Consider the following 18,273-nt stretch of genomic DNA (forward strand, 5'->3'; position numbering starts at 1 on the left):
AGACACACCGAAAAGGGGGGAGGCACGCAGACAAAGAGCACAGTCAATTATTCACCACATCTTGCACCAATCCATTAAACTGCATTTATTATACATCGTATGGCCAGCGACATGCCACGCAAGCCTGAGCAGCTACTCTCCCCTGCCGGAGTGAGAGAGGCGCTCTGCAATACATCAGATAAAACTCACGCATTGGCACTGACATGAGCGAGGCAGCAAATGCACAGGCGAGCCCACACGCTGACAAAGGCACGCGCACGCAAACACGCGCACGAACGCAAACAGCACATTGAAGCTCTAATAGATACAAACATGATGTATGACTGCTGCCAGTTGCTTCACAGCGGTCACACAGGTAAAAGCACTACACCACAGAGAAGACACTTACACACACATATCACCAGCGCCAACCCTCATCATCACAGAGGAGCACGCTGCGGCGCACTCACTGATGGCTGCACACACTGGGCTGCTGTCTGGGGTTTTGTCTCTTTGGACCATTTACCATGAAATGATAAGAACAATCCCTGTGACCTTTTAGCCATGAAGGGCCATTCTCTTTTGGTCCACCACTTTGGTCTAGATGTCTCTTCAACTGCTGAAAGGCTTGACATTGTGTATGGCTGTAGTAAAAAAACTATGTATTTTCATTTTTCCTCCACATTTCCTCGCCTACCTCACTTCCTTTCCTCCTCACTTACTGGCTCAATTGTTTTCACCCTTGTAATCTCATATTTACCTGATTGAGTTCACCTGATGCCCCCTTATTTAAAGTGACAGTTCACCTGAAAATCATAAATATATATATTTTTTTCTCTCTTTCCTTTAGCACTATTTATCACTCTGGACTGTTTTTGCGCGAGTTGCCAAGTGTTCGTGATTTTGTCCGTAGAGATGTCGGCCTCCTCTAGAATATAAAGGAACTAGATGGCACTAAAGTATCTTGTAGTGCTCAAAGCGCAAAAGCAGCATTTAAAAACTATGTCTCTTTCCATAAATCAAGCATAGGAATCATGTGGGAATTATTTTCTTTCTACCAAACTGTGGACACACTCATGTAAACATTGATGGCATCCTCCTCGGCTGAGCTGTAATGTTAGCATCAGTTACCTATTAGCTTATCTCCACAAGCTAGCAATGTCAGACCACGAGGAACACATCCATGCAGGTTGATTTTTTTATTCACTGTTTATATATATATAACTACAAAAAGTGATGTACTTTAATTTGTGTGTAATCCATGTATTTATCCCAACTTATTTGTCCCAAAACACAGGACTTTAATAAGTACTAAGCTGTACCACAACATTGTTTCTAACCCTAATCAGGTTGTTTTGATGCCTAACTGCCACCTTTTGTTGCCTAAATGTAATCGTTGCAGTCCACTTCCGGACACCGTGAAGTTTCACAGCTTACAAAGTATGTCATACATAAGATTTCATTAGAATCTGTTTCAATCTGTTTCATGGCTTCGTAAGAGATGCATAACTTTCCATAAGATATCATACCAACCTGTTAAAGATAACACATTTAACCACAACAGTGTTTCATTCTAACTGACAGTCAAGAGAGACATTCTGAACTCAAATAAATGTTTCACATGTGGCCCTAATCCTCTTCTGTACAGAGCGACATAATAGACAAAGTGAAGTGAAACAAGAGCATTTTCTGTCATTGCTGATTGAAAGACAAGTGTACTGTAGAGCAGACTCACTTCCATACTGGTGACATTACAGCGATGAGTCCCAGCGAACCAGCCACTGTTGGAGCACTGGTTGATGTCCACGTCCTGCAGGTTCACATCCACACGGACCACACCCCTGCGACAGAGAAAGAGGGGACAGGAGAAAGGGAAGGAATGATCAGTAGAGTTACAGGAAATAATGAAGGCAAGGAAAGAGATAGATATAGAAAGGAATCAGAGAAAGTGAAGAGGTAAAGAAGGATGGACATGATAAAGAGGCAAAATTAAATTAGAACGAAGGGGGGCAAATAATTAAACAAAGTAAAAATGGAGGATGCAGATTTAGTAGATTGGCAGAAGAAAAAAATTAAAAGAAAGAAATACATTCCATGCAATGAAAAGTTGAAATTGAAGGATGATTAAATTTGAGAAATATAGAAATGAGACATGGGAGAAAGGGAAAGAAAGGGTCAAGGTGACAAAATTGTAAGGTTGTGCAAATTGGTGTGAGGGAGATGAGGGAAAGAACAGAAAGAGCCATGCTCAGGGGAAGTAAGCGCCAATGGTGGACGAAGCGAAGAAAGTTAAGGTGGTAAGGGAGAGGAATGAATGAAATAGATCGAAAGTGGGAAAGAAATTTCACGTGATAGAAGTGAAACATGAAGGGAGGGAGAGATGAGGCGATGAAAGTAAAGATCTTTCAATAAATACTTGGACAACAAGGTTATGCTACTTGTCGGATGTTAGAGATTCAAAGAGATGTATAAAGATTGTATTGTTTTTTTTTTTAAAAAGGGCATTAATACATCACGTCTCAAGCTTCCCACTTTGCTTTTTTAATGAAACAAAAGTTTACTCTCATATGAAGGAGTTTTTTTATTATTCTATCCTCATTCTCTAACACAAGATGATTAATCAAGTCCTCACTGCACAATATTTGGATGCGGTTTCTTTCATACAGCCTGTTCAAGGTGGGAACGCTGGCCTCACCATTCTGTATAAAAGGTACGGACACCTAATGGGGGGGAGGCAGCGAATGGGTCGAATGTTCGTCTGTGTAAAAAGGGACAGCAGGCACAGTGTTTATCCCACACTGAAGCGAGGGTCTGTATTGGCTCTGACTGTTCCACAAATGTGTCCAGCAGCAGGGCAGACAATGAAAGACAGTGAAACTGTCATTAAATGCACAGTGTAGGTTACTTTTTCTCTGTGAATATGTACGTCAGATCCTCAGAGTCAAGGGAGAGAGTGTGGTATTAAACCAGAGCAGAGTGTGCTGCTCCCTGACTCTGGCTCAAGCCCCAGCACGCTCCGCTCCACCCACGTTGCAAAATCTAAATAATTTATTCAGCCTTTTTACTGGGCATCAACCTCACATTTTTCAGAAGCGTAAATAAACGCTTCAGGTTTATGGTCGTGAGAGGCAGCCGAGACGCAAGCCTGTCGGAGCTGGTGCAGACAGATGAACTGAAGTAAATGAGAGTGTGTCTGTCGCGTGAGACGGGCGCGTGAAATACACTTCTGAGACGTCTGTGGGCTAGACTCAGGGTTACATGTTATGTCTTTTGTTGATGCAGGAATGCCAGCATGCTATCTAAAATCTCACACTAGGGCAGCCTTATGCAAGTGTTGTTTGCTTCAGTGTGACACAGCAAGGCCGGCGTAATGGTGGCGGCTGAATCGATGTAAAACAGAATGTGATAAACTACCATTTAGCTGCTAACGAGTCATATTTTACTTCTTGATACTCAGTGATGAACTGTAGATGGGTTGGACAAAATGATAGAAACAATAAGAATTTCCTAAACCAGCAGAGCACTGTTGTTTACTGCACATTTTTGTGTTTAAACACAAAGGAAATAGTGCAGCTATGGGGATTTTTTTCAGCTAAGGATTAATACACATTCAGTCTGTGATGAGATGTGTTCCCTCATCGTTCATCATAATGAAGGAACATGTAACACAGTCAAACAGTGTGACTTGATAGTTTTTTGGAAAACAGTGGAGCTCCATCGCACTGAAGAAAAAGATTTATCAGGGTGTGTATGATGATTGTTGAGTTGTCAGTTTTCGTGACGTTGAATGAATGAATGAATGGTTTTATTTCAGTCAAAAAACTCAATAAAAAAATGTATAAGCTGAAAAAAAGAAATTAAGCTGAAGCCAGAGGGTTACTATTGCCTATCCTATACAATCCATTAAGATAAGATAACCCAGAATGTTTGTATGTTAACAATAATTCAGATGTATATATACCAGACATACCCTGAAGGCATTGATTTAGTTGTTTTAGTTATCTGCAGCCAGTGCAATAGTTCTGGAAAAAGCTTTCCTTGTTTTGTGTTTAACCTTTAAAGATAGTAATTGCACATGCGGTGTGTTATCTGCCTTTGGGTTTCATGCTTTCTCTTCGCTCGTAGAATCAAACATCTCTGCAGGACGTTGGTGCAGTTCAATACATGGAGACTGCTGGGCTATGCAGCAGTGAGCCGTCACAGAGCCACACTGTGAAGTGAATGGGTTTAAATACTGGTCAGGGATGTGACTGCAATACAGCATTAGACCAAAACTACCTGAGACTTAAACCAATGGAGTTCATTTCGGCTGTTGCCATGTATCGTACAGGCTGAACATTCAAATTCTCTCTCTCTCTCTTTCTCTCTCTCTCTTTCTCTCTCTCTCTCTCTCTCTCTCTCTCTCTCTTTCTCTCTCTCTCTTCTGTGGTTTGGTGGATGGGTCTAACTCTCGTCACTTCCATCTGCCTGCTGGAGTGGATCAAACAAGCATGGAGAGAGGCTTTGGACGGCAGCTCTCCTCAAGCACACAACCAGAAAGAGAGAGAGGAAATGTGTAAATACAGTGAGTGTGTGTGCAGATTCCAGGTTGTTTACAGGTTAAGGCTCTATAGATGCTAAAGCAGTAGAAACAGCAGAGAGTTGCGATAGATGACGGATCTGAGAACCATCCGTGGACCCATGCAAAGTAACACAAGACAAAACTTTTGAGCGTCACAAAGCAAAACTAGAGTGAAGACAGGCTCAATAATGGTATTTTTAATCCGGGGCTGTTGTTGATAATCTTTAAGATCATATCAAAATGTATCAGTTTTTGAGAGCAAAGGCAGCTTATTATGACCCATATTTACTTTTATAGTGGCAGCACCCATAGTTATTATGATGGGAGCAAAGGAGGAAGTCAGTCATTTAATCTCAGAACAGTGTGCACAGTTCATTACAGTTTACTACTGGTTTGAATGACGTGTTGCCTTGAAACGGTGTGCAACAGTGTGCAATAGGCTTTGAGGTACGTTTTCTCCCGTTTGGTGGATGTGTCAGACGTGTTACCCAATCAGCAGCAACATGTATTTGAACAAGAGGTATTAAAAAGGCAATGCACTTGCGTACACAACAGGGTGTTTAACGCACAACTGTTATTACTGCTACATTTTGTCAGAGCTGAAAGCACTCTATGTGACATAGTTTAACAGGGAAATAAACCAAGCAGCGGCGAAGTGCGGCCACGGGTGAGCTGCCGTGTGATGTCTGTTCGCATGTGGCCAAACTAAAAGTTGGGAATAGTTTTACTTTTAGCAACGAAGTGCAGTCAGATAATACCCGAAAACAATCAATAAGATGCCTGTGACATATTGACCTATTTTTACCACTTTAAACAAATGAACACGCCCCCCAGCCACAGAAAAGAATAAGTATTGCTGCGAGCAGTATATCATAGCTCAGAGTAACAAAGCTGCTTGTTCTCAACGTTAACTATTTTAAAATGACGTACATAAGTGAACTTGTAAGTCAAGTTACATATGTGGTCACATTCTACGTCATGTAGGTAACTTTATCATGTGCGTAAGTTAAGTAACATAACAAACATACTGATTTTAACCCAAACATCGATCTTTTTTCTAAACCTAACCAAATTGCAACCATTTCACAACTTTAACCACACATTTAAAACTGTGAGCCATATGTTTAATTATGAGTATGTGTTTATTCGCTGACACTGGTTAAGGAAACACCCCTGTGGGTCAGTGTAGGAACAACAAGGGAGACTTATTGTTTTTTATTATAAATTGAAAAAAGAAAGCTTCAACATCAGCTTTATGTGCTCTGTTTTGTGCTGTTCCTGTGTAACTCAAGGTGAGGCTGGTAGAGGCTGAATATTCATAGAAATTGTCTTTTTTTTTTTCAATTTACAGAAAATGTTACTTTTTGCATGTTTAAAGCAACCTGCAAATCCTAGCTTGACTTGCTCGACCAGTTGTACTGAATGTAAACTAGTCATTCTCGCTCTCCCTCCCTACCTCTTGGTTCTGATTCAAATCTGCGTTACGTGCATTTTGGCCTCTGTCCTGTAGTAATAAAGCTATCACCAGAACTATCTACACTGACCACAGACTGAGCTTTAAATGTGGTCTGTGAAGGACAGTGAGAAAAGGGAAAAAGGGGAGAAAGATGACAAAGAGGTTGCCTTGAGGAAGAAGGTAGCAGACATGTTGGAACCATTATCTGCACCATGATGCTCTTCTGTTCAGAGACAACCAATTCTCTATTTTTAGAAATGTCGTCACAGGACTGAGTGCACAAAGACGCAGAAAAGCTGCTGGTCACCACTCACATTACAAGAAGAACAGTGAGGAGGACAACCACATGCTCCCAGTTGTGTAGTTGCAGCAGCCCATTGGGGATTGTACCTTTGCACGAAACACACTCTGGTCTTAAACAAGCGCTCATGTTCCCCTCGGACTCAGATCCCTCTGCTGACATCAACTGTTGCTGACTTCACTTCTTACATTACTCAGTAGCTTTCAACTGTATGACACAGTCTTCTTCAGCAGATCCTATTTGCTCAGTTCAGTCAGCTGTCGGACAGATCGATCTGTTGACAAGCGAGCTCAGTAGCAGTTATGATATCATCCGTAGCATTTTCGAACTTTGTCTTCCAATTCGACTTTAAATGAGGCATGAATGCTCTGGAGAAAAAGTCTAAAAAGTGACAGAGACCACTGATGAAGACCGATGAGAGCCCTGGAAAAAAATAATATACGTTCATTTGCATATCAACAGGGGTAAAAGTGGGCCGGAACGATCCTGGGACCTTCAATTAATAAGTAAATGAATCAGTGTTTCATTCTGCAGAGGCTCATTGCAGAGATGCAGAGGTCTCTGTGGTTACTTCACATGTTTGTGTCTGTTATCTGAAGTGCTAAAGTCTGTGTCAGTGAAAATAACTTAAGCCTCCCAGTTACACACAGCCTCGGTAGTGTTCGATCTGTGTTTTTGTGTTTTCAGCTAAATAATCCAGAGAATATTTAGTTAAAACAGATCATAGATGTCGTTTTGCTCTCATTGTTCACCTTGAAGTTTGCTTTAAGTGATGCCATGTAGTCACAGTGGGTTTTCAGCGGAGTACTGCATCTGACAATGGGACACCATTTAAAAAATAACCTTTTAAATGTTACATTACTTGTAACAAGAAACCGGTTGTTGTTCTTGTGGTGGTGGGTGTCAAGGTGGTTCATGTGATTTCCAAAGGTAATTGATAAATATTTAAAGACACTTACAATTGACAAGTCTAACTTAAATGCACTAGCTACACTGGTAAAACATCAATCATTTCAATGCTCACTCAAAAACCCTCGGCTCAGCTTGAATAGTCGATTGATTAATTATGAATGAATTTCCTGAATTAATTGAATGAAACTTAACACTGACTGACACTAAGGGCAACTGACACAAGCAGATCTTTCAGCTCTTTTTTGTTTCACACAGGCAATGAGTCATTTTTGGAGACAAACGGGCAGAAATATGTGAGCTGTTACAGCAAATTGAAACTGTAGAAGACTCTAAACTGCAGTGAAGTGTTTCACTCATACAGTACATGGCTCACTTTATTCTCCAGTCTCAGTAAAGGTCGATTTTATGTGTGTTTGTGGTGGAATATTGGCTCCAAAAATTGTTTTCTCAATGGGATGGAAGAAAGATGAAGTGCACCTGAAATTGAGAGTGGCTTCATATTGCAGTTTTTATTGTTTCATTGTTTATTCATGAATTCATTGATTTTTTTTTTTAAGGACACTCTTGGACCAGAGCCTTGAAATATGAGATCCTTGGGTGATTTTATGCCCTTAACAAAAGCACGAATGCCAGCATGTATAGATCCCTTCACTCACAATCACACTGTGTAAAGCTTGTTCATTAAATGGTAGGCTGCAGCAGTAGAGACGCACAGCTGTGCTTTGACAGGCGAGCATATCAAATGAGAAAGGTCTACCTGTGTATGCGAGGCCTCTTTTACACCATCTGCGCCTTGCATCAAGGCTGCAGATAATCAGGATCCATATTTACCTCAGTCTCCGAACATTATTGTCAATCAAATGTGGGATGTTTAGTTCCAGATGCTGAGTGATAAACATGCTGCATATTTGTAGCCTAAAAAGTCTTGAATACCTTTAAAAAATCCCATTGTAAAAGAAATTGTTTTCAATGTAATTTTTTGATAATAAAAGCAGGTGGAGGTGCTATTATGATGAGTGAAAGTAGCTCAATCCACAGAGAAATGAACACAGTCTGTATTCAAAATCTGGGCCTTTAAACAAGCCGTTAGGATGGTTTAGGGTTGGGTATTGAACTTGGGACTTGGGACTTGTTGAGACTTGGACCAAATGACTTGAGTCACATGTCTGACCGATCAGAGCAGACTGGAGGGGGGCAGGTACTAAGCGTTTGGACAGAGGGTGAATAAATATGTGTGTTCAGACAGTATTAGAAAAATAATGTTCTAGAAACACACAATACAAGTATGAACCTGAAAATGAGCATTATGACCTTTAATGTAATTGTAAATGTAATTTAATACACATTTAATGCATTTTGAGAACAAAAAGTGCACAAAACGTATCAAACAACATACATGTTATTTCTTTTTCGCTTTCATTCACCCTCTTTCTCTCTTACACACACACATACACACACACACACACACACACACACACACACACACACACACTTCCTCTCACCTGAACTCTGGCGCAGAGTTGCTCTTCAGTCCATAGAAGCCAGCAGACAAAGTGAGCAGCCAATATGGCACAAACGCCCCGTGCTCACACTCCAGGTACGGTGCCGACCACTTAATCTGGTTTTTGTCCAGAAGGTAACTTCCACTCTGGGTGCCCGACGCCTCCGGGACTCTTCTGTGCATGTGTGGTCTCCTCCCGTCCCTAAACTCATTAAACCAGTCGGACTCCGGGCTCCTGCTCCTCAGGTGACGGTGCGCAGAGCCGGACAGGTCCTGCAGCAACACCTCCTTCTCGGTTCTGGTCGCCTGGAGGAAAACGTGGGGCCCCTGCGTCGGCGCGTCCGCGTGGAAGATCACCACCGCCCTGTGGATTTTGGGGTCCCCCTCGAGGATGCTCTGGACCAGCGCGTGGTACCAGTGGATGTCCCTCCGCGGGGTTTGCTCCCGGGACCTGTTGGCCTGCAGGATCATGTTCAGGAAGTTTGTGGCGTGCGCTACAGTGTCCAAGATGCTGTGCAGGGAGTAGTGGGAAGCGACGTGCAGGCCGCCTCGCAGGCTGCTCAGCTCGTACCTCCGCGAACAGTTGACATGCCTCAGCGCCGTGGAGTCTCCCGTGTGCAGGAACGCCGTCACCACCCTGGGCAGGTCCTCCTCAATTTTGTGCGCCACCACCGCGCGCTCGGTGGACGGTAGCGAGTAGTAGGTCGGGTGGTGGGGCGGCTCCCTGTTGATGTTTTGGGTGCTGAAAACCGCGGGGTTCTTCTCTTCCCGCTCGTTATCAGACCACTCCACATAACCGTAGTTTGATCCCAAAACGAGCCCAGTTTGCAGAAGCAGCGGGACGACCAGCAGAGCCATGTCGTTCCGTTTTACAGGCGCAGAGAAGGAACCGTGGGCACTTGGCAAACTGTGGCGAGCATAACCAAAGCCACTCTCTTTCTTCTGCCGCTGCGGGGGATCAGAAACACTTTAAGAAGCACACACCAGGGAATGTTCCGAATCTCCTCCCCATGATCAAAACGGAGCCTTTCCACTTCTCATCCTGTGCAGAGCAGACTTTCCCTCTCTTCTTCTCCGTTTTTACAGTATCGACAGTCGCCAAAAAAAAACACCTCTAGCCTCTTGACTCATAAGGAAACAACACTGACTCCCCATCAGTGCGCAATCCATTCACATGAAGCGACGTTATATCCGAGCGTCTCTCTTTTTTTTAACTCCTTCCCGAGAAATCCATGTGAGACAGAGGAGTAGGATGACGAGGGACGGAGTAAATTGTTCTTGAAGTTCCGTCCCTCCCAGTAAAATCCTAATAGGCCACCCAAACTGTCGCCCACCGGTGCGTGTGGTTGTTTCTCGCTGTCAGTCTGTCGGAGGTGGGCGGAGCGTGGGACGGACTGGAGCTGTCCGGTGCTGAAAGTAGCACCCGTAGGAAGGAAAGCGAGGGTGGTGGTGGAGGTGATGAATAAGTGTCAGGATGGAGGAGCAGCCTGAATATACAAAATACTCTTCTGTGTACAGTTTATGTCGAAAAGTATGTGGATAGCTAGACATTACGCCCATATGTGTATGATAAATAAACCCAGGATGTGCAGTTTTCCCCCACATTTCTAGAAATGAACCCAAAGTTACCAACTGCTTCCTAAAACTATAGACTCACTTTACTAAACCTCACGTTTTCCCACCAAAATGAAACTCTGGTTTTATTACAGTATCAATCATTCTGTTATTCTCATCGCCCATATTGTAATGTCACTGTGAACCCCAAGTTAAAGGGGTCTTTCGGGGAGTTTTTGCTTACCCAAATCCAAAATCTATCCAAATAGAGGGGGTGTCTTATGTTGTACAGAATGTAGATGCACATTTGTACACACACGCACAAACACACACACACACGCACTAACACACACACACGCACACACGCACGCACACGCACGCACGCACGCACACACACACACACACACTTTTTGGTCGATTGAAGTCAGCAACATGTGCATTTTGAAATTTTAAGTGCACAAATTCTGCTCATTTTAAGGTTCAGACTTTTATTTTAGGTTTTAGGTTCACACTAGAACATGTTTACATGCTTAAATGTAAAAAAAAGAAATCTGAATATACCAGTTTTCAAACTCTTGCCCACCTGTCTCTTTAAGACCAGTCTGCTCTGATGGGTCAGCATTTCCGGGTCTTCCACATCTGCACTCTCGGCATCTCTGCCGCGTCACTGCAGCTTTCTACATTTATATTGTGTATTTGTGACATCACAACTGTACTGAAGTTCTGACGGCTCGTTTAAAGACACAGTTTCTGAATACGGGCTGTGTGCATTTCTCTGTGGATTGAGTGTGCTGATACTTTCATAGTATTCATATAGCATCTCGTCCCGTTGTATAATTTAAAAAAACTATATTTACAGTATGGGGCCTTTAAATATGTAGAAAATACAAATGGCAGTAGAATACAGATGGGGAAACCCTCTTGGTAAGTCTCCTACACCTTCCATAGCGTGCATATTGCAGACATACACCGAAGTCTATGTTGCTGCTTATGAGAATAGCAGACCCTTCTTCTGAGACACTCATTCAGTCCGCAGCACAGAGGATAAACTGTATTGCCATGTAGTCCTCCATTACTGGGGATCAGATGGAGACGCTTTTGTAGACACAGCAGTGGGCGATATTGTAAATGTACCAATGTTCAGGCAAACAAACAAAGTGCAGTCACCTTCAGCTTAGTTGGTGCGGAGAAGACAGTGACAGGATGTGGAGGAGTTTGATAGAGATGTCCAGGATCAGAAACCTAGCTGCTGCTGCTGCTGCTGTTGATATTGCATCATATTACAGGTGAAGAATGTGTGAATTCTCCTCTGTAGCTTCTATTGCATTATGAAGACCTAAACTGACGGACCGAGGATGAGAGTTAGAAGACAGAGATACAGAGTGAAGCTCCATAATATACATTTCATACAACTGAATACTACAAACCAACAGGATTTGTATGAAACTTTGACTTGAGGCTTTCCCAAAACTAAAATATCCCGCTGTAGAATGAAGCCCTTCTTTGATGGAACTAGGACGCAAGTAAGTACACAAAAGGATGCCCATCCAGTGTATATATTATATACAGTTAACGGATATAAATAAACAAATCTAGGAAAATGTAAATAGGGAAAACCAGGGAGATGAACATTTGCGTGTTACTCTTACTCATTCACACTGATGAGTGAGGTTAGACACCCCACTCTGTGCCACCTGTCTGCGTTTACCTGAAGAGTCTGTCGTTAATTATTTTTTAAAAGCCATGAAAGCATCGTTTTTAAATGTTTGTGTTTAGCTCCGCACCGTGCCCTAATAATGCCCCTTAGCTGTTCTAAAATCCCTGTAAACCACGACCTCAAGTGGCTCTTTGCTTAATCTCGGTCTGCTCTGACATTCTCCAGGGCTCATCAGGAGACAGCCCTGGACTGTAAATGGGCGTTGCAGTGTGCAGCCCGCCCGGGGTGACTCGCAGGCCGTTGCCATGGCAGTGGAAGGTGACGACCGCAGAGATCTCCCCGTGCTGCCCGCTGCAGCCAGTGGTGAGGAAGTCTAGCCTGTCTGGCCCTGCAGCATAAGACCTGCAGTATTCACCTCTCACGCACATTCACACTCACATACCGATCCATCTGTGCCAAATCTGCTTTATATTCAGACACAGTGAGGATATTAGATATTCATAGGCAGATGGATAACTGGAGATGGAAAGTACTTTAATCACATTAAATTAGCAACTCTTTTATTCATTGCGTAAGTGAAAAAGAGGTGTGTGTGCGTGGTGGACATGGTGAATTCGGTGGAGGAATAGAGACAGTACCAGGCAGAGGTACAGAGAGCATCAGAGGGAAAGAGTTGAGAAACCATACGAAGCGACTGCTCCTGCCCCCTCTATTTTCTTTTCTTTTACACGCTGCACTGCCTCCCCTGGCCCAATGAATATTTGATAGGCATTTGCTGCTTCATCTGCATGCTTTACAACTCAAGTCCGTACAACCGCAACAGTGGTAGAGAGGCTGCTGTACCAGCCGCTCTTTCACCCACGCTGTGTTCTCCCAGAGGTTCCTTTAGATTTCTTCAGAAAATACCAAGGAGAGGAAAAAAGGGCTCATAGGCAACATTTTCTCTGATGCCTTTTCTTTCTTTCTTTCTTTCTTTTTTTGCTACATCTACCCGGCCCATGCATGGAGGTATATTTGAGTATAGTAAAGTAAAGTTGCTGTCATAGGAAGGCGACCGGGGCTCAACAGAAAAGTTTACAAAAAATATGTTTGTTGAGTAGGACTTCCATAAGCGTTCTCTAAGTGTGTGGATATGTGTTTTATGACTTCAATCTTGAGTTGACAGAAAATAAGCATATTTTCAGAGGCTTAAAAGAACTTCCAAATTCCAGTCATCTCTCTTCACTCACTCAGTATGAATTTTGGTGTTTTATGTGAAGCAGTTTACTGTCATAACAGCGTCTTCTGATGTTGAAAGCTTCATTTTCAGCCACAGCTCTCCATCTGCGCTCACAGAAGACGTCAATTACATCAAAGCTCCATAAGTGGGAAATATTTTTACACTTTAGTTGCCGGGCAGCTGAAGGAAGTGCATTAAGACCTACTGACTTTGTTTAACATACAGTAAGTTTGATAGTGATGGATGTGGCTCCTTGTAACTTTTCCTTTTATAGCCACTGTAGACTTGCCAATAGGGTATCATGAAAGTAACAGAAAATGATGAAGAAGAATGATGGGGAAACTATAAAATAAAAACGACAAGACATTTTAAAGGGACAATTCACCCCCAAATTTACAAATACATATTTTTCCTCTCACCTGTAGTGCTATTTATCGATCTAGATTGATTTAGTGTGAGTTACCCAGAGTCGGAAATATCAGCTGTAGAGATATCTGCCTTTTCTGGAGTATAACAGGACTTGATGGCACTCGGCTCGTGGTGCTAAAAGCACCAAGTAATACAATCTCTCTCCAGAAATCATGACCTGATTACTCAAGATAATCCACAGACATGGTTGTTGGTAGCATGCCATCACCATACTAATCCACAAATCAGAATCAGAATCAGAATCAGAATCAGGTTTATTGCCAGACAATTTTCATTGCAAGGAATTTGACTTGATTTGACAGTGCCTACATAAATATAAACATGAACACAAGCAAACTAAACATATTGCATTGAATTATATACATGAAATATAAGTGACTGTATTTGTATGACCAGTGCAGGTGGTAATGTGCAAGTTAAAGTGTCCAGTGAAAAAAAAAAAGGGGGGGGGGGGGTGTTAATATAACACCTGTGATTTGGGTACGTTAATATAACGTATGAGTTCCAGATGTCGTTAATATAACGAATGACCGTTAAGTGTCTTAAGCAGAATTCCAAAGCCTGATGGCAGAGGGGAAGAAACTGTTCTTGTGGCGGGAGGTTTTGGTCCTGATGGACCGCAGCCTCCGGCCAGAGGGGAGAGGTTCAAACAGGTAGTGTCCAGGGTGGGAGGGATCAGCAGCTATCCTCCCTGCTCTCCTCAGGGTCCTGGAAGAGTAGATTTCTGGGAGAGAAGGGAGGTTGCAGCCAATCACCTTTTCTGCAGAACGTATGATACGCTGCAGTCTTCACCTGTCCTTGGCAGAGGCGGCAGCGTGCCAGACGGTGATGGAGGAGGTGCGGATGGACTCGATGATGGCGGTATAGAAGTGGACCAGCATTGTCCGCGGTAGATTGAACTTCTTCAGCTGCCTCAGGAAGTACATCCTCTGCTGAGCCTTCTTGATGATGGAGCTGATGTTTGGCTCCCACCTGAGGTCCTGGGAGATGATGGTTCCCAGGAAGCGGAAGGACTCCACAGTGTCCACTGGAGAGTCACACAGGATGATGGGGGAGGGTGGGGCTGTGCTCTTCCTGAAGTCTATAGTCATCTCCACTGTTTTTGAAGCATTTAGCTCCAGGTTGTTCTCCCTGCACCAAGTCACCAGTTGGTCGATCTCCCATCTGTAGGCAGACTCATCCCCACCAGAGATGAGTCCAATGAGGGTGGTGTCATCCGCGAACTTAAGGAGCTTGACGGACTGGTGACTGGAGGTGCAGTTGTTAGTGTACAGGGAGAAGAGCAGGGGAGAAAGAACACAGCCCTGCGGAGAGCCGGTGCTGATCGTCCTGGAGTCCGAGGTGAGGCTTCCCAGCCTCACGTGCTGCTTCCTGTCAGTCAGGAAGTCAGTGATCCACCTGCAGGTGGAGTCTGGCACGTTGAGTTGAGACAGCTTGTCCTGCAGACGAGCCGGGATAATTGTGTTAAATGCAGAGCTGAAGTCCACAAACAGGATCCTGACGTAGGATCCGGCAGAGTCCAGATGCTGGAGGATGAAGTGTGTAGCCATGTTAACAGCATCGTCTACAGACCTGTTGGCTCTGTAGGCAAACTGCAGGGGGTCCAGGAGTGAGTCTGTGATTGATTTGAGGTGGGACAAAACCAGGCGCTCAAAGGAGGGCGACAGGTCTGTAATCGTTTAATCCGGTGGGTCCTGGTTTTTTGGTGACTGGTATGATGGTGGAGGCCTTGAAGGAAGCTGGCACACGGCATGTCTCCAGTGAGGTGTTGAAGATGTCCGTGAACAGAGGAGACAGCTGGTCTGCACAGTGCTTCAGGCAGGATGGCGACACAGAATCTGGTCCAGCAGCTTTGTGGGGGTTCTGTCTATTGAAGAGCCTGTTAACGTCTCTCTCAAGGACAGACAGAGGTGTCGGTGGAGGGGGTTGGGGAGGGGCACCTGTGGTGGTAGGAGGTTTACAGTCTCTATTGTGGTGGTGGGGGGAGAAGGGCTGATGGGCTGGCTGCTTATTGGTCTGGAACATCTCAGTTCATTAGTGATTTTAATGGGTATTATCTATCAAGGGTGCAATCTAGATTGCTAAATCGCACTACAGGTAAGATGAGAAATATGGATTTTTGAATTTTGGTTCCAACTTTCCCTTAGTGGTTATCACTGTCGCCTCACAGCGAGAAGGTTCCAGGTCCGCAATCCGGCTGGGGCCCTTCTGTGTGGAGTTTGCATGTTCTCCCCATGTATGCGTGGGTTTTCTCCGGGTTCTCCGGTTTCCTCCCACAATCCAAAAGACATGCACGTGTTAGGTTAATTGATGACTCTAAATTGCCCGTAGATTCAAATCAACCAGTTTTGTGGTGGTATCAACATCCAAAGTAAGGAAACAGTACAAGATTCAAAATAATGATTAAATGTTAAATACCAATGTTCTTGTTGCCAGATTACCTGCAGAGCCTGCTGAAAACTGTAACTATGTTAATTTCCCTAGATACAGTCTGCCAACGGAAGGAAAGTTCAATCAAATGAAAAAGAAAAGAAGATGAAAGAAAGTCTATTTCATCTGCAAATATCAGCACAATGTTCCAAATGAATGGCCTGAATTTGTATTGTTGCAGTATCTTATCAACTGTTGGCAAAAATATATAGTTCTTTATCTATAGACATATTTTCCCCTTGATGATGGTAAGCAAAATAAATTGAAGCCTATCCCAGCACACACTTGGCAAGACCCTGTGTAAACGTTGGATAGTTTGTTTATCACGAGCCAAACAGCAAATAGACAAAAACATTCATCCAGGAATTCACTCCAGTGGACAGCTCAGTGTTCGTGTCACTTTGTTAAGTTGTTTAAGCGTTAGGAGGAAAACTCAGTTACAGAAAGAACCTACACTGGTCCCACTTATGTGCAGCTACAGTACTAGTTACTAAGACGCACTGCAAAGAGGAGAGAAAACAACATCGAGAACATATGAGAGAAATATCTCCTGGCCTCAGTACCAGTATATGATCCCCCTATAGTCATATAAGTTGGATTCAGTATTTCTTCAGTACTGTTTCCAACCAATATACTGATGACACTTAACACAATTACTCTATCTTTAATAGTACAACATCATCTGAGACTTAATTCAATCATGCAATCATTCCAATTACAGCCTTAATTGTGTTTGTGCACAGGTGGGTTATAACTAGTTTCCACAGACGAGGAGTGGTGTCAGAAAATATGTGCCTAGTGATGTTGCCAGTTATTTATATATATCTATCAAATTACAGCTCTTGATGAGATCTCTCTGTTACCAAAAGTGTACGTGTGAATTCAAAACCAATCCAGAGTTATTAATCAAAAACCAAAAGCCCTGACACTGAATACAATAATACATTAAAAGTAATAATACACCCACGGGGGCGTTTTGAGGGGTACAGAATGAAAGTATGGCTTTTCCATAAATTTAGTCTGAATTAATATTTTAAAGGTTTCATTTATGGATTTGACAAGGACTTTCTGTCATGTTCTGTTTCCATTGTAGCAGCCAATAGCGTTGGTCATTGCGGGTTGCCAGGTTTGTCTAACGTTACTACAGAAACAAGGAATCATTTTGATTTGAGAGTTACCTAATCGATTACACACCACTCAAAGAAAGACTTCCCATTGTCACCATAAGGGTGATATTTCTGATGTTTAAGTATTAAATATATAATTTAATAAACGTCAGAAAAGTCAGAGCTAATACTGGTCATTTTTTGTTTGTTTTGGCTCTCCTGTAAACTTCGCCAAATGTCATTTACACCCCTCTGGCTAAGCGAATTCAGTCTTACGCTGTTGTGAACTTCAGTGACATATGACGATTATGAGCAACAGGTAAGATAAACAAATATGTATCCTCCTCAATTATGCAAAGCTCCTACTGTAAATAACTTTATCACAGCCACGAATGAAGGCGTGTATCCGTCAGTGTCTCTGCATGAGTTTTGCAAGAAAGTCTGTGATTCTCTCAAAGTGCGACGCGACAACCTCATCTACATTATATCCTCAGAAGTCTGAAAGCACCATCTGACTGTACAAAAATCACACCCATGCAATCCCCAGGGACTTATACTGAAGAACGCGTGTGTGTATTTGTGTGTACTTCTTGTCTTGTACCATGCAAGTGAAGCAAGCATGAACAGACAGGTGTGAAATCAGCTTGTCAGGTGAAAGAAAATAATCCCTTGCATATACTGGTGATACTGTAAAATAACACATGCCTTGCCTTCACACACTCACACCCAGATGTTACACTGACACTTCCATCTGACTGAATGTTAGGTTTACTTTCTTCCTATCGTTGTCATCAGACAGGATAAGTTGTTTGTACACCTGACACACACAGCAATATGTCACTGTACAGTCTAATAAGTTGAATATTTAGTGTTTGCTGCCCTCTGGAGGTCGCTTGCTTATGTCCTTCTTTTGTTTCCCTTCAGGCCCATTCTGTGGTCTTGGAGCTGCTCAGTAAATACTGCAATAATGACAGGGCTCGTGGTAATTTACAAGGATACTGATTCATTTTGGTGTGATGATTCACACACAGAAATATGAGTGACTCATGAATGGACCATTTAAAAAAAAAAAAATTAATTATAAACCTATTTCAGGGATAAATAAGTCAAATATCCAAAACCTATATAATATCATTGTCCTTGACTAATATTTGATAAGACGACACCG

At 42.9% G+C, this 18,273-nt stretch overlaps 1 protein-coding gene across 1 annotated transcript in view; it reads right to left on the reverse strand.

The window, feature by feature from the left end:
- The window catches only part of gpr158b (G protein-coupled receptor 158b), a gene marked incomplete at both ends in the record, with an annotated part of 61,712 nt that extends 52,144 nt beyond the window's left edge, over positions 1-9,568 (reverse strand). Inside the window, 2 exons of the mRNA XM_083928945.1 lie at positions 1,715-1,820; positions 8,712-9,568. Coding sequence (XP_083785071.1) covers positions 1,715-1,820; positions 8,712-9,568 — 963 coding nt within the window. The remainder of the gene's footprint in view (positions 1-1,714; positions 1,821-8,711) is intronic.
- Between the last annotated feature and the right edge of the window lie 8,705 nt (positions 9,569-18,273).

This window comes from Echiichthys vipera (genome assembly GCF_963691815.1).
Source record: "Echiichthys vipera genome assembly, chromosome: 15".
NCBI lineage: Eukaryota > Metazoa > Chordata > Actinopteri > Perciformes > Trachinidae > Echiichthys > Echiichthys vipera.